Below are 17,325 nucleotides of genomic sequence, written 5' to 3'. Positions count from 1 at the left end.
GCTCTTTATTAGTTTATCATCTGAAGGGGAAGGATCCTGTCACACGACCAGCATTTGAGTTCATGCTGGGGAACAGCAGTGGTAGATGATTTTTTTTTTTTTTTAATTAATGGGAGAGTGGGCTAAAGCATCAATTCAGAATATGCTAAAAGTTATGTATTTACTATTTCTTCAACAACAGTAGTACCTCTTTCAAAAAGAGAACAAAAAAGCTACGAGCCCAGGTGTTGCAGGGGATAATTTATGACGCAGCTCTCTTTAAAGGTCTCCATGGTTTAAGATCCAATTCAGTTAAGTGGTGACGAACAGTTGATTCTGAGTTTTCTTTTCAGATCATGTATTGCCATTAACATTTTATACTGTTTCAAAGGTCACATATTCATGTTCTCCCCCAGTTCAAGGCAGTGTGCATTATGTATGCCAAGGGTTATGTAACTACAATTTCTAGAAATGGTAAACAGCTGAGACTAACCCTAAAAATAAATTCCTCTGGGATTTTTTGTGCAAATATCCATCTGCCCTCACTGCAGGTTCATCATTACAAAAATCAGTTTGAATCAAGCCAAGAGACAGAGAAGTCATTAGACTCCCTCCTCTCTGTACCCTTCCTGTAAGCAGCTGTGCATACCTCTCTCTTTCCACCTGGAAGGGGTTGGGGAGGGACACACACACACACACTTTATCCCAGGAGCTCTTCCTAATCTTCACTACAAAATGGAAAGAAGGTCTGGAGAAGGAGAGTTCACGTCTGTAAGATTTTGGTAGAGGAGCCATAAGAGCTTACTGCATTTTCTTCTTTATAGCTAGTTCCCACTCCTTTGATGATCACAAGTCATCTTTAGGCCTAAATCCTTTGTTATTTCTACCACAGATTGAGCAGATTTAGATATTCCTTATTTTAGTTTCAAATAAACAGGCTGTATTTACCTGGCTCCCAGGTTTGAAAGATTTTTTTTTCCTTGAACATTTTTGTATTGTTGAATATGGGGACAACTGAACCAGGGAAGGAAATAGCATGAAAAATACTTTTAAAAAGTGATAAAAATTAATTTGGTCCTTCTGGATGGAAGTTCAAATCTGAACACTATTCACTGTATTGTTAAGTAAATGTCTGGAGTCTATTACTGGCTAACGTTTTCTACTGCAGCTTTTATATTTTCATCTCGTTACATGGAGATGAAGGTGTCAAGTAAATTTAATATTAGAAACAAAGATGAATTTTAACTAAGCCACATATAAGAAAAGATTATAGAAATGTCACTTATCAAACAGCACCAAAGGGCACTTCTGCATAAACTAGATAATTGCCAAGGCCTACTTCCTTCTACTTCTCAGTTAGGGGACTAACTATCACACTCTCCCTCTTCTCAATAAGGGACTATCAGGGATCATCTGAGTACTAGAACACATAAGCTCCCAACTTTCAACCACTCTCACTTCTATGGAAGAGTTCATATAAAATAGATCATGAAACAGAATTCATTTGGCTGGTCAAGCCTTCCTCTTCTTAGTCACAGATAAACTTGAACAAGTCACAAATAGACGCTTTTAACTAAAAGCTCATGACCACCTCTAACATACAATTCATCTTGACATGATTTCTTTGCCTTGTGTGAGAATTCACCCATGTGGAGAATACCAGCATGGAAACAATCACTAGTTAAAATTTCCAATTGCACTTTTCACTGTCTGTAACTTCAAGTTTTTAAAAATTTGTTCAAGTTCCTCTCTTGGTGAGATTTCTGTGTAAAAGGAACATTAACAGGTCAGTAAGTTTAGCTCAAAGCTCTGGAATAAGAACTCATCAAAGGCTTCTCTAATCCACTTGTAAGAAGTGAGGAAGCAAAATTTAAATCATTGAGTATTGACTTTTTATTAGTCACTGTTCATAATTTGTTTCAACCAAAAGACAATACACACAGCAGAATTCTAATGCATCCCATGTAAATGTTTACATCCATTTTATTCCTCACTCGCCTCTAAGACTTATCATTTAACTTTAAATTTTTTTTACATCTCAAAAATATGTCTGCAATAATTAGAACTTCATTAGCTGTCCCACTTGGAAACAGCCTTTTAATATTTTTACAGTAAAGAAGATGTGATGGGGCTTAATGAAAATGTAACTTACAACATTATGAAAGAAAAGGGACTATACAGGGACACAGTGGGAGTTCACAAAGGAAAGACTTCAGAAGCTCTTTCCCATGAGGCCCCCAAAGAGAAAACAAGAACAAAACACACAAAGCGCAACAGCAGGTTCCAAAAACAAAAACAAAAACAAAACTCCAATGTTCCATCTTGAAGCCAGAATCAGCCTCGTGGAAGTTCAAGAAGCAACTGTGCAAGCTGCTTCAGCCTTTTCTTCTGTTTGAATGTTCCAGGTCCTGGAACCCTGTAGATGGGACCCACTCACTGCTATTGCTTGAAGAAGAGTTATTCACTTCCAGTTCTACAAGTAGGCCCACCCTCCCGAGCCAGAGCTGGTCAAAGCGTTTTAAACTTCAGAACTTTCTGAGCACGTCTCTTTTCAGTGATCCTCCCCATTCCCAAACTCCTGAGTGCACAGACATGTACCACCTCTCCACCAACCACAAAGCTCGTGAGTATCCACTTTTTGCTCTCTAGCTCACTCTCTGTTTAGGACAATGTGGGTAATACACATTCACTAGAAAAAAGCATACGCATTCAAACTTTCCTTCCCCTAGTTCTCATAGCCCAAATATTTTCCAATGCAGAAGATAATGAAGTTGAACCTCGAAAACAGTATCCCCTAATTTCCAACCTCTCAGAACAACATAAAAATGGAAAGCATGTTATATAGTAGACGGAAATACTCAAACCGTTAGTGCTGGACAGTTTTCTTATATAAATGGGACAAACAAGGGGTACGAAGCACATCTTTTACCTAACAAGAGGGAAGAATCCCCTCCCAGATGTTACACTGAGGAATGTTTCTTTAAATTAGAAAGACCTTAAAATGAACAGATGATCACTATACACAGCATGAAACATTCCATGGCTGTCCAAATTACCTCGAGGTAACAGCACCGGAGCATAGTGGGAGAAGCTTCTCGGGCAGAGCACCCTTCCTACAGATTTCTGAGATTACTTAGACGAATTCTCCCTTAGGATTACTGTGGGGGTGGGGAGGGCGTATAGAATAAAAACTACTCTGGAAGAGGGGAAAAAATGAGGTAAAAGTGCATGTGAAATTGTCCAAGTAAGTGTGTTTAGGCTCACTGCTTATCACCCTGGAGTTATGAAAACAGCCATGGAAATCACCCTTTCCTCACAATGGCTCTGAAGTTGTAAATCTAAACAAATTTGCTCCCCCTTGAATGGTTATACTAGGGAAAGAAATAACTGAAATGTGCAAGTATTCATAGAAATTAAGAGATTCCTCCTTTAGCAGCACGGCCAAATGAGAGGAGAACGAATTCTGATCCTAGAAACTAAGGCACGCTGAAGCTTTCAAAGATCCAATCATTTGAAACAGTCTTCACAACCATCAGTATCCTACCTGGCCGCTAGTCCTTTAATACGGTGCTCAGGTTCACTCTCTGGAATCATTTCATATTCTACACAGCACCCTTTGTGTTAAGGCCATGATTTTTACTCTGTCTAGACAAAGCTATGGATGATCACATAACTCTACCTCAAAACTACATTCACCCAAGGAGACACTTTGTTCCGAGAGTAGACCCTTTCCAGCCCCATTAGCTAGCACTGTCTCATAGCATGATCTTCAGCAGATTTCTGAGATTCAAATCAGTTCAACTAAAGAAACTTGAGCTGGTTAACTATAAACGTGAGAGAGAAAATAAAGCCTCAACCACAAGAGGAATGTTAGACAAATTCTATTCAAGAAATCCACCAATATTATGTTAATCCTATCACGTTTCACAGCATTAAGTATCCATCCAATGAAATCAGTCTGCAAAGAAACCTTTAAAGACTATTTTTCATCGCACAGGCAGAGCAGTTGTTTGAAACACACACTAGACCACACTTACTTTACTGAAAACTATGCACAAGATAATATCCTGTTCTTGACTCAGTCAACCATTTACCCACTAGAATAAGTTTTAGCAAATCTTGCTCTTAAAGACTAAAATAAGACCAGAAAGTTCCCCCTTTGGAGCCTTTAGTTCAACTCCAGTTTGTCAAATGTTAGGAATAATCTAGCATCTGATACAGACCTAGATTTGACAAGACACTGAAGATTTTAAGTAAAGGCTTGGTGAAATGGAGGGGGAAAAAATGGATATCTGTATCCAGTTTTAAGACCAAAGCCAAAGTGGTCCTTGTACTGTACTCAATACAGTAATGATTGCAAATATTTTAAGAGCAAGGTGGGCCTGACTTTTCCTTTTCTTTAGTACATCAGACATGGCACCTGTGCACCCGAATGTACACAGTACATTCAACATGTGCCACAGGAGAGTCACCTTACCTCATGCCAGCAACTCAGTGTTAAGGTTTGATAACATGAGGGTCCTTTCTAAAAGCACTCGGCACTCTCACTAGTTTAAAAAGCTCCAGATCTCAAGTCTTTGATGCAGATACTCATAAGATTGGCCTCTCTTGAGAGACCAACTTCTCACACTCAGGAAAGGATATTCCTACCCTATGGTGTCCATAAGACTTCCTCTGACACAGGGGGCAAGGAAGCTACAAGGCTTCATTCCAACACCATAAAGTACGATATAGGAAAGATTTCTTTAACTGTGTGGTCTTTATTTCAGTGCCAGTGTTACAGATACAACACAAATGTTCCAGTTAGAAGAAGGAATTCAAACGGAATGCCAAGGTCCAAGCCAGGCTCAGGAAATAAAAAGGGAGATTTAGAGTAATGGAGAAGATGACTCCAATATGCTCTAGAGTGAATCAGATACTCACTCTTCCTGTGGGCAAAGGTGCTTTTGTTAAGGAGTCTGTACTTTAAAAGTGGCAAACTCCTCTTTCCACCCATTTACCATAGTTCAGGCAAGTTATGGGTTTAGGAGAAACTTTAAAATTTGTGGTGGGAATAGGGGCATTAATAACTATTAATATATCTTTTGTAAATTGTCCACTTTGCACTTTAAGGGGACTCAATTTTGAAAATCATGGAGAGTACTCATGACTACAGCTAAAGAATGCAGAGAAAGGGGGGCTGGAAGAGCCTTTGAAGTTTCTATTACAAATAGAGCACCATATCCTTCATGCCAAATCTAAACAAAAGCTCTTTTTAACTGCATCTGTCCAGTGTTTACAAATAACCTTTCAAGGTCTGACCAGTTCTTGGTAACAAACATACATACATGTGTGTGTCTGTGTGTATACAGCAATGCACAGAAAAGGCTACCAGGAGCCTAATGCCTCTTTCAAACATTGGGGGAACCAGTAGAAAAAGGCAGGGCTCCCTCATGTCCACTGTTACATTTCCGTTCTCAATGCCAGATGTAAAAAGCGCCTGAAGATGGTAACCCAGCTAGTGAGGAGTAAATACCCCACCTCGCCCAGTCCACAGAGAAACACAGTAAAAAGAAGGGGCAACTCCTTGCTGCAGAGACAGAGTGAGTGTCTTCTTGCCATGAATTCCAGTCCTCTCCTCCAGACCAGCTGCTGATTTCCTCAGGGGCTCAGGGAATGTTGATTCTGGCTGTAAATGTAGGAGGGGTGGAGAAGTGCAGAAAAAGGAGAGGAGGAGGAAGAGTGCAAAGTAGCCTCCAGAAGCAGCCGGCCTCAACAGTGGAGGAGAGGAGATTAGTCTTTAACAACGCTTCAAGGTCAGCTATAACTTTAGGAAAATCCTCCTCAACAGTTCTCTTCAGCTCCTCATGCCCATGGTACAGTTGGGGGGGACTTGCAGCGATCATAATCTCCTTCCCAGAGTTCCTTTGATTGAGTGGGATAAGAATGAGAATGGTGCTGGACCCTCATTGCCAGGACTGAGGGGGAAAGTTGTTCACCTCTGCTAGATCTTGCATTGCTGAGCCCTTGTGATTATATGTGAGCTTGATCCGCATTCGCAGCTGTTGCTGTGAGAAGAAAAGAGAATAAAAAATTACACACTGAAATAAAATCTTTAGAATCTGTACAGTCTACAAATAGACTTTTAATCTTAGAAAACACATATTATTTTAAAGCAGAACTCTCTTAAAAATGAAACACAGGCAAAAAACAACAACAACAAAAACCACCTAGTACTCTAGCTATTAGCCAACATCATGCAGTCAAGTAGAGAAAATGCATCTCCAGAACTCACTGTTGGCTTCAATCCTAGAACCACATTAACAGGACAGAACCACTCAGGAGCATTTTCACAGTAACATTTGCTAAGTGCTTTTCTCAAAGATTCAACCCTTGTATCCAATTTTCTAGAAAAATGAGGTAAACGTACTCATCTTATGCTCTACATTCAGATATACTGGTTGCTTTGTCCCCCTCCCCATGCAAAAAACTAGACTTTTAAGCCTCTAAATAGAGAAATCTTTAAATGTGCATTTTAAAGATTTTTGTTTTTTGATGTGGACCATTTTTAAAGTCTTTATTGAATTTATTATAATATTGCTTCTGTTTTATGTTTTGGTTTTTTGGCCATGAGGCATTTGGGATCTTAGCTCCCCGACCAGGGATCAAACCTGCACCCCCTGCATTGGAAGGTGAAGTCTTAACCACTGGACCGTGGGGAAGTCCTCTAAGTGTGCATTTTAATAAGATGCCGCTAAACCATTTTGTGTGTCTGGGCTTCACTTATTATCTACAAAAGAACAAGGAGGTTAGACCAGACATTTTAAAAGATTTCTTTTCTGCTGTGAGTCAGAAAAACCTTTGAGAAACAAAGCAAATTTTATTTCAGGGAATATGCTTACACCTTGCTCAGATAATGTCTTCAAAATGTGCTACTCACCTTCTGTGGGTTCAGAACTTTAATGACTTGTGTGATGGTCCCCGTATTAAATGCTGGGACGATGCTGCTGCTAGGAGACAGAAGCTGCAGCTGGAATGTCTGGGGGGAACAGAGGGCACTCTTCAGAAAAATACACTTCACGCTATGTCAGAGATGTCAACAAATACAGTCAGACACGCAGATGATGGTTCAATTACCAGATTTACCTACTACTAAATTCTATTTGTTTTTCAGATATCAGCAATTCACAGCATGTGGGCTATCACTTCATGGCACTTATAAAACGCCACTGTTTCTAGCAATGAGCTACTCTTTCCTTCCTGGTAGAAGCAACTTTAGCCTACCACTTTTCAAGAGGTAACCAATTCTTGTTCTGGCAACCTCACTTAATAGTAACTGATCAACTATGTAGGTAAAAAACAAAACAAAACAAACAACAGCAACAAAAAAAACGGGTGCCTGTGGTTAAAAAAAACTAGAAAGAAATGAAAAGCTTTCTAAAAATAGTAAACCAGCACACTAGTCACCAACTACACGCCTTCAAACTTTTGTGTATTTGGACGGTTGGGATCAGAGACTTGAACCTTTGTTTTCTAAAGCCTATATAATCTGGAATGTGACAAGGGTTACTCCTACAGGACAGAGGTGAAGGAAAAGCTGAAAAAAGCCAGCTTGTTAATACGTATGTGGAACACATCAGGATCCCTACACTGGGGACACAAAGCCCTAACAGAAAAATTATGTGCAGAACTAACCCATAGAGCAAAAGACCTGCAAAAGCCAAACACCATAATTTGTTGAGTGCTGGTGGATTTTGTTTGTTTGTTTACAGGGAAGAGAGATAAAAGTGCTATGAGCAAGATAGGTAAGTCATAGTTAGCACAATATAGTATGTATGTAGCTATTTTACAGACTAGGATTAAAAAAATTTTCCTGAAAGCTTAGTCTCCTAAAATATTAGAGAGAGAGGAGAATGAGAGAGAGAGAAAGAGAAAGAAGAGAAGAGAGGGAGAGAGAACGAAGGGGATGGAGGGAGAGAAAAGAGAGAAGGGCAAAGGGGAGAGAAAGAGAAGGAGGGAAGGAAGAAAGGAGGGAAGGAGGTTCATGGGTCTAGGTCTTCTCTAAGGCCAAAAATTACGAGAGCAGAAATTTAATCTCAATGCACAGGTTTATTACTTTGGGACTTATTCATAAGTCTACTGTCAAGATAAATTATGTAAGCTAAAATATCATTCATTTATTTACATTTATTTCATTAAATGTTAGATGGCATCAATTGTAATTCACACCATTATTTTATATACCACTGAGAAAGAAAACAGGCTGCCGATGAAACTATGACAAGGGTATCAATTTTAAAATGTACCTCAATTTCAGAAATAACAAAAAGTAAAAATAGTAGAATCTACGAAATAGAACGTTTTGAAGTTCAAGATACATCATGATATGCAAATAGGCATTGTATAGTACAACACCAAGAAGAAGGCCATACTTTAAAGCAGAGACGGTATGTTGCTAGAACAGCAGCATAAAATAATAAGTATAAAACTCTAAGTTGTAGCAGCTAACAATTACTGAGCACCAAACATATGAAAAGTGCTTAAAAAACAGTACCTGGCACATAAAACTCATTTATTCCTCAAAGGAACCCTATGAAGTAGATATCATGATGACACACCCCCTTTCCAAATGAAGAAACAGGCATAGAGATTAAGTAACCTGCTTAATGTCATACAACTAGTATTGAAACCACTAACTCTACTGTTTCTAAAACATCTACATTATTCTGACTCCTAAAAATGCAAGTAAAGAAGCTTGCAAAGTCAGCAGTAACCACAAGTAAAAGGTCTTCAATTTCCAAAATTGTGTTGTCTGAATGTCATACTTCACATGTCACTGAAAAGATCAGATTAGCCTAATCTATTCCAGGGGTTGGTAAAATATGGTCCATGGGCCAAGAATGAACTGACACCTCTTTCTGCAAGTGTTTTATTGGAACAGAGCCACCACCTTTATATATCGCCCATGACAGTTTTGGCACTATGACAGCATATAGCCTAAAATACTTACTATCTCGTCTTTTACAAAAAAATTTTGCCCACTCCTCATTCTAAATTTTCCTTTTTCAAAACTTTTCATTATTCAATGATGAACATAAACACTCCTTAAGCTAAGATTTGGTATAAACAAAACTTCAATTTATAAAAACAAGCAGTCATTGCATCAATAGTAAACTAGATGTTAATGAAGGAGGAATGTTTCTCTCACAAGGCAAGAGGCAAAAACTTTTAATTCTGATCCAGTGACTAGAAGAGAATATCAAATACATGAAGTCTCTCATCTTGATTGAACTTTAATTCCACGTTACAATTTGTGTTTTTTAGGTCTTTACCACTGTACTACTGAACCCCAACCTATCCTCAGTGCCCTGAGCATTAATGAATCACCTTGTAGAATACTGCTCTGTCACTATTAGGCTGCCCTTCCTTTATCCTACAATACTAACTGTAAGAATATTTTTGACTAAGCAGAAAGTATTCATTAAAAATGACATGCTTAGTTAAAAAAAAAAAAAAAGACATGCTTCAATGAACCATAATAGTTACATTACTGTTAGTTTGAGTTAAATCTGCAAATTTAGTTTAATCTCTGAACATTAAAATATATCCCTTACCAAATACATAAAAAATAATCAGCCAATTTTTAATTCAAGGAAAAAGGCCAAGAAGACAATTATAGTACCTTTGGTACTGCAGCCTGGAAAACAAAGTCCGTCATGTCCAGCTCTGTGCTGTTGGAGGCCTGTATCGTTATCACTGTGACACTGGGGTTGGTGTTTGACCGTTCAAAGGTGAATTCTATCTTCAAGCCATTCTTACTGTATGCTGTGATGGAGGGGATGCCTGGGAAAGCACAGGGAGATCAGTCACCTAATGCTTGCAAAATTATTACTTCCTTTCTTCAACAACTACCTCTCATTGCTCTAATGATGACTGTACCTGTAGCAATGTCATTGAAGAGAGGCTGTGATGAAAGCCCATCCAGCAGGAAGGGGGGCTGGGATATCTGTGGCACTGAGGCAGGGGCGGGAGCAGCAGCTGGAGCACCTAAACGAAACACCCCAAAGTCAGGTCAGTCTCAGCCAGAATGACAAATCTCACCAAGAAAATACGGAAGAAAATTATCGTGATCTCAAATTAAGGGAAGGATGCCTTAAACAAGATGCAAAAATCATAAACCGTAAAAATAACTAAAAATTCAAATACTTTAAAATGAATAACTTCTGTTCATTAAAAAATACCATAAAAAAATAGACCAAAGGCAGAAGAAAATGTATGCTACAAAATAACAAATGGGTGAGTACCTAGAACTATAAATATCTTTTACAAATCAATAAGGAAACAAGATAACCTAATTTAAAAGTGGTAAGAAAAATGAACAAGCATTTCACAAAAGAAGGAATGCTTTGATTAATTCTTGCATATTTACACAGGGAGACATGTTACAAAAAGTGTGCAGAGCAAGATAATTTCTAACAATGAAATTCTGGAAACAAAATGTCCATCCTCAAAATAATGGGTAAGTAAATTGTGGTACACTGACAAAATAAAATACTATACATATACAGCAGTAAAAATGTGAATGCACTAGAAATGCACTTAACATGGATTATTCATAAATACAATGTTTAGCAAAAAAAGCAAGGTATAAAAAGTACACATGCAGTTGGATACCAGTTCTAAAAAGGCAAAATATGGCAAAACAATACTACACACTGCATCATTCTAGAAATACACATGAATGGTAAACACCAAAGCTAACACTATTTTAGAATAGATAGTAGTTATCTCTGGGATCAAGAGGGAAGGAGATAAGGGGGCAGTACACAGGGAATGTCAACTCTCTTAGTAACATTTTATTTTACAAGCTAAGTAGATCAAGGCATTTATTAATTTTAACACACACACACCCCCCCTGGGAGAGGTGGTGTGGAGTGGGGGAAAGAAATCATCAGATTATCACATTTATTTGATCCTTCCAAATAAGAACAAGTTAAGGAGGGCCAGGGATAGAACATGACCATGAACTGACAGAAATCAAGATTCTAAGAAGAGGCATAAGAAAACTCAGCAAAAGAAAGAGAATGCATTTTATGCTTAAATAGATTTCAAGCTACTTATAAAATTAACTGAAATTACACCATTTAAAAAATTCACAAAATGAAATAAAGAAAGGCTGAATTAGCTTAAAAAAATAATACCCAAGTACACTCGAAAAAAAATCACATACTAAAAATTAGCAAGGAAGGTAGAAATACATGTGGCTAAGCAAAGCACAAGGAGCTAAAACAAATGTGGACACCACAGGATGTGCAGTCAAGCAGATTACCAATGAAGAATATAAACAAATATTCATATAGTTATCCTAGTTTTTATAAATCTAATCTAGTAATTTTCCCATAATTTCCATTTTCAAAACAATTTTAGAAACGTGTTCCCATGGAAAATCATAGGCTACCCAAGACACATAGGCAACATATGAGTCCCTAAGTCCCTCAAATTTTAGCTTTTTTTCTCCTGCAATGGTACAATAGGTAGTTTTGGGAAACAACAGAAACTCACTGCTCCAGTTCCTCTAAAAGCTCGTACTAAATTTATTTCCTACTTTCTACTGATTTAAATTATTGTGCATTACTATATGACTGTAATGATGGCTTAAAGAATCTAGAACTCAAAATTTTTTTACTTAAAAATAAAAAAAATGGGAAAATGTGTTTAAACTCATTATGAATATGGAAAGGAAAATCTAGGCTTTTTAACATTTTATCATTTTACTTTTTCATTTAACACTAGAAAAACAAGAAAGTCAGAACAAAAACAAAACATTAAGACCCCATGATAAATGAGTTAAAGGATACAAAAGGAATGTACAAAAAGGAAATTCATGTATAATGCACATATGGATAAATATAAAACATTCCCTTGATTGAATAAATAAAAATTAACAAAATGATAGCATCAACCTTTCAACTGTTAGGGCTTTTTAAAAAATAGTATAATATTTATGACTATACAGTGAAACTCATGGCCATATACATTGAGGAAACGATAAATAACATTTACCAAGTGCCTACTATGTGTCATGCATGTACTAAGTCACTATTCCTCACAATACCCTAGGATGTTAAGTATTTATCCTTCTTCCTTTAAACAGATTCAGACAGATTAAGCCTCACTTAACTTAGCCTAAGAATGTAAACCCAAAATAAATTTGGACAAATTTATGTAATAATGATATTTGTTGAGGCATCAGTTATGATAAGAAAAATCTGGAAACAAAATGCCCAATAGTAAGGAATTGAATAAATAATAGTTCAAACTTCTTAATGAAATATTAGACAACCATTTAAAATTATAATTGGTAAGATTATGTACTAACATGGAAATGCTATTATGTTAATAAATAAAGCATATCATCTATACACTATGGTTGGTTTGTTTGTTTTGGCCATGCCGCACAGCTTGCAGGATCCTAGTTCCCTGACCAGGGATTGAACCCAGGCCCTAAGCAGTGAAAGCGTGTAGTCCTAACCACTGGACTGCCAGGGAATTCCCCATACACTATGTTTTAAACATGGGATTGTTTTTGTTTTTCCATACATCTAGGATAGCTTTGGCATCTCAAGATTTGAAATTGACTATTTGTAAATGGCTCTAAGTACATGACACGTAACATTTTGAAATTTTGTTAAGACAAATATAAACCATAAGCTCTGGGAGGCTGCTATGTTAGGAAAAAAATCATTTAGCTTGTGATACCCAGTCTAGATGAGCATTCAACATCTTTATCCTATGGCTGTTTCCTACATAAGGTCATGTATGCTGTAACTCTCCATTATACTTTTAAAGAAGTCACTTAAGATAGAAATTATATGCTACAGTGATACTCTTGGACTCTTTCTTTTGTTTTTTTTAAATTTATTTATTTAATTTATTTATTTTTGGCTGTGTTGGGTCTTCATTGCTGCACGCGGGCTTTCTCTAATTGCGGTGAGTAGGGGCTACTCTTTGTTGCGGTGCGCAGGCTTCTCTTGTTGTGGAGCATGGTCTCTAGGCGTGCGGGCTTCAGTAGTTGTGGCACACGGGTTCAGTAGATGTAGCTCGTGGGCTCTAGAGCGCAGGCTCAGTAGTTGTGGCGCACGGGCTTAGTTGCTCTGCAGCATGTGGGATCTTCCCAGACCAGGGCTCGAACCCATGTCCCCTGCATTGGCAGGCGGATTCTTAACCACTGCGCCACCAGGGAAGCCCTCTTGGACTCTCTTGAACTCTTGAACTCTAATGTGTTCAGAGATACTGTGAACACATTAATTACCAATGTCTACTACATATAAATAAAGATAAGATATTCCCAAATGAAAAGTTATGTTTGAATATTATAACCATGGATGACTTTCTCCTTCCATTGCTTTAATACCAAGGAGAGAGAGAGGGAGAGAGAGGGAAGGAGGAAAACAGGTTGACATCTCTCCACTCTCTACAAATGGCCATAGTTCTTGGAAACTAACCATGAGTAGAAAGAAACCTAGAAGAAGTAATGTATTTCTTTTCTAACCTGAGACAGTCCTTTCTATCTTAAAATGCTATGAGTAATTTATTCTCCAAAAAATTAAAAATTAGACTTTAAGGAATCCCTATTAATTATCTCTAGAGTATTAGTATGGCAACATATCCCAGATGTTGTGAAGACTCTTGCTTTTCACTTAGCCTCTCCCATCTTCAACTGTTTCATGTGCTAGATAGAAAGGCTATGTTCAGTGTAGTTTTTCCCTAAGGCCCTTATCCCTAACCAAGCATGAAATAACTCTAGTCTGGCCTCACCTGTAAGGTTGATGTCTCCCAGCAAATCAAGAAGTTCTCCACCAGCAGAAGCTGGTTTGCTTGTAGGTGCAGTTGGAATAACAGGTGTTATATCATTTCCTCCCAACAAATCCAATAAATCATTGGCCTAAACAAGGAAATAAAATCTTATTCATTAGTCATTGCCTAATCTGTATCTCATGCACAGCCCTTTCAACACTTAAAAATAAGGAAGAGAACCATCAATCAATCCAGGAACATTGAAGGGAATCAGCTAAGAGATAGGTTCTAAGGAACTACAAGATCATGAGGATCCCCAGATAAGCAAGGGAAAAGCTACCTGGCTGGTGGGCTGTGGCCCAGAGGGTGGTGGCTTGGTCTCTAGAGGAGCTGGTTCTGTCTCTCCATTTGTCTGCACAATCTCAGTAGGGCCATTTGTGGTCACTTTTTCCATGACAGGCATTCTCTCAAGCAGGGCAGACCTGAAAGAATCTGAAGTGGTTAAATTCTACGCAGTTAACCTACCTTCCCTACCCAAAACAATCACTGTAACTATATTGGAGCCAAACATGTAGAGACATCTCCCCTCCCCACATCCCAACACAGACACTAAAATAGAAGCCGGATTACAAGAATACATGACCTAAATTCCTGGCTGGATTAAGGGCAGGCAACAAACACTGAATGGACAAACTGTCCCTCTAAATCCCGAGAGACTGGGAATTCTAAGTGATAGAGAAACTGGAATGAAAGAAAGGCAAATAAGTACGTATTAGCAGTTTCCAATCAAGAAGATACTGCATAACAGAAGAGGGAAAAAAGATACTGCATAACAGAAGACACTGCACACCAAAATGTTAATAGTAATGATATCTGAATGTGAGTCTCTTGAGAAAAAAACAACTCCCACTTCTTCACCAAATAAAATGGAAAATGAAGCAAACTTTCTTTACCAAAAGAAAGGTGAGAAGGGGACTAAAGGAACATAGTTCACTTATTTCTTTAGAGGCTAGGCAGAATAGAAGATGGACAAAACACAAGGGGCCAAGCAGTTAGAACTAAACAGAGTTGTGAAGTCTGGCTAATAAAGCACGAGGGATGAATCTCCTTTACGGGTTTATCATGACAATTTGTTTGAGATGCTAAGAGGCACATGCATTGTTTACTTTCTCTTACTTACCTCATATGGTCATATTTCTTAAAAAGTGCATTATATTCTACTGCCCTCTGCTGGAGCTCCACATCAATGCTGCTTCCATAGATGGAAACCACTTTCTTAATTCGGCTTTGGGATAAAATGACAAACAAATTCAAATACCCAAAAGAAAGTTCATAAACAAGCAGAGAGAATAATGTTTGAAACAGAGGTTTCTGGTTAAAATTTTGAAATGCTCTTTTCTTAATGTACGTAACTTTTCAAAAACAAAACATTTTCCTTTATGTTCATTCATCTGACATATAGCTCAAGACCATCATACTTATTACCATCATACTTATTCTAGTTGTAATGCTAGATTTTGTCTGTTAAATATCTCATACCCTAAAATTTGCTAGACAAAAGTACCGATTATTAATATGCTACAAAAGAATAAATTTATAGTGTTCATTCTCTTCTTTAATAACTTTAAAATAAGCTTTTATCAACAAATGGGTCATGGCATCAGACTTCTTTCAACAAAAGGTCATTACCTGACACCAAATTCTTCTACTTCACAATTTAAATAGTAAAAAATACCATTCTTCACGAAGCTTAACATTAAAAATTAAAGCAGAAGGTCTAAGAGAATTAAGTTTAAATATGCTTGGCTGGGAGACTGATCCAAGAATTGACTTTTAGTCAAAATAGTAAAAAAAAAAAAGCAAAATTTTAAAGAGTTAAACACCAAAACCTTCACAATTTTCTTCCTATTCAGACATCTCAAAATATTATAATAAACCAGAACCCTTATATGGGAAAATAACTTCGCTACTTTAAAAGAGAAAACAGGCATCAGAAACCTGATTTTAAAAACATTACTTTTTACCTCCAAAATAAGCAATGGTGGGATAGGGGGATGACAGGGAGCAAAGGATAGATAAAATAAGGATTAACCATGAAATGATGACTGTTACTGAGGAATAAAGGTATATGCAATTGATTTTACTATTCTACTTTTGCTTTTGCCTGAAATTTTCCATAATGAAGTTTTTAAAAATTACAAAACAATATGTTCACCCTACTTTTTCTCCATACTCACTTTACAGTACAGGTGAATCGAGTAGAAAGCTTCATAATGGCAGTGAGGGCATAACCTCGTGTCACAGAGGTGGACATATTAGAGATTAGGACACTTTCTAAAATATCCAACACTTCATCCTCTGTTACCTGTGCAGAAAAAAAAAAAGACAATGTAAGATGAATTTTAACTGTAAATATCTACATCTGATATTAAGTCACAGGATGCCACCAGAAAGACAATCCTGCCATCATTACCAAAGCTTCTAACACAATCTGTGCTTTGCCAGGGTAACTGTACAACCTAACCCACCAACCAGAAGCATGTAGGAGGGAGGTAAAAAGGATGGAGAATACCCATTGGGGGCTGAGAGGCATTTTATGACTTTCAGAGGCAGAAGGAGAGGAAGAAAGGAAAAATATACATAGAGTTAAAGTGTTGTTGCCACAACTTCTCTGAAATCCAGTCCTTTAATGAGCAAATGGAAACATGGATACACTCTCATTTCTTCTTATCAGCCAGAGGGTAAGAGAAACAATGTAAGTCAGTCTGATGGGATGGGGGGGTAGGTCCTAAAGGCAGTTTTAATATCTCACAATGGCCCAGTAAGTTCCAACTCAAAAATCAGCAGGTTTTCCAATGTAATTCTGAAATTGCTTCTTTAAAGGGTTTTCAAGGAATCAATCTCAACTCATTAAACACTACTCTCTTAAAACCAAAAACATTGTTTTTCCCCCTCCTTAACCAAGAGTGACAAAGGGTACCTGAATAGGCTCTTCCTCTTCACATTGGCCAGACACAAGAAGATCTCCATATTCACCTATACACCAGGCAGCTACTTGCACCAAAGGTTGCTGTCAAAAGAAAGTCACCGTTTGTCAAAGATTTCAGTCCTTTAAAGGATTAATACAGATCACAGGTCATCTAACCATAAAGGTCAAAACTGAGGCACCTCTAGAGTGATAGTAGTAAGAGCATATCAGGAAAATAAAGGGCAATTTCCCCCCAAAAGTGAAAGCACTTACCTGAGAATAATCACCAAGAGTTGCTTTGTACAAGCGCTGGACAGTATAGGCATGCATCTCCACGCTATTGGTTATTAACTGGATCAAGTTGGGAACTGCATCATCACGAACATAGCTTCCTGCCTAAAAGGAAATGCGGACAGTTACCCCTAGAAACACACAGTAATAATAAGAAATGTTAGCTAGTACTGTTGCTGTTCAAAGGAGACTACTACAAAACACCCTCAAAGATAAAGTTGTTTCCAATTCTCATGTTCATAAGCAGTTCAAACTTCAAAGTCTTTTTTTTTACTGGAATATAGTTGATTTACAATGTTGTGTTACTTTCA

The 17,325-nt window shown here is 37.6% G+C and overlaps 1 protein-coding gene across 2 annotated transcripts in view; it reads right to left on the bottom strand.

Moving 5' to 3' along the window:
* Window positions 1-1,848: 1,848 nt before the first annotated feature.
* AP1G1 (adaptor related protein complex 1 subunit gamma 1) overlaps window positions 1,849-17,325 on the bottom strand; it is an 80,812-nt gene continuing 65,335 nt past the window's right edge. The window contains exons 14-23 of one of the 2 annotated variants that reach the window (XM_036832727.1): window positions 16,997-17,119; window positions 16,736-16,825; window positions 15,993-16,120; window positions 14,936-15,040; window positions 14,096-14,237; window positions 13,777-13,903; window positions 9,898-10,005; window positions 9,641-9,801; window positions 6,899-6,997; window positions 1,849-6,026 (exon numbers count right to left, since the gene is read on the bottom strand). In XM_036832727.1, the coding sequence (XP_036688622.1) occupies window positions 5,925-6,026; window positions 6,899-6,997; window positions 9,641-9,801; window positions 9,898-10,005; window positions 13,777-13,903; window positions 14,096-14,237; window positions 14,936-15,040; window positions 15,993-16,120; window positions 16,736-16,825; window positions 16,997-17,119 (1,185 nt within the window). In that variant the 3' untranslated portion in view covers window positions 1,849-5,924. The remainder of the gene's footprint in view (window positions 6,027-6,898; window positions 6,998-9,640; window positions 9,802-9,897; window positions 10,006-13,776; window positions 13,904-14,095; window positions 14,238-14,935; window positions 15,041-15,992; window positions 16,121-16,735; window positions 16,826-16,996; window positions 17,120-17,325) is intronic. The other variant, XM_036832726.1, reaches the window with a different exon arrangement.

Source organism: Balaenoptera musculus, chromosome 19, assembly GCF_009873245.2.
Source record: "Balaenoptera musculus isolate JJ_BM4_2016_0621 chromosome 19, mBalMus1.pri.v3, whole genome shotgun sequence".
NCBI classification, from domain to species: domain Eukaryota; kingdom Metazoa; phylum Chordata; class Mammalia; order Artiodactyla; family Balaenopteridae; genus Balaenoptera; species Balaenoptera musculus.
This window is presented reverse-complemented; position numbering and strand designations above follow the sequence as displayed.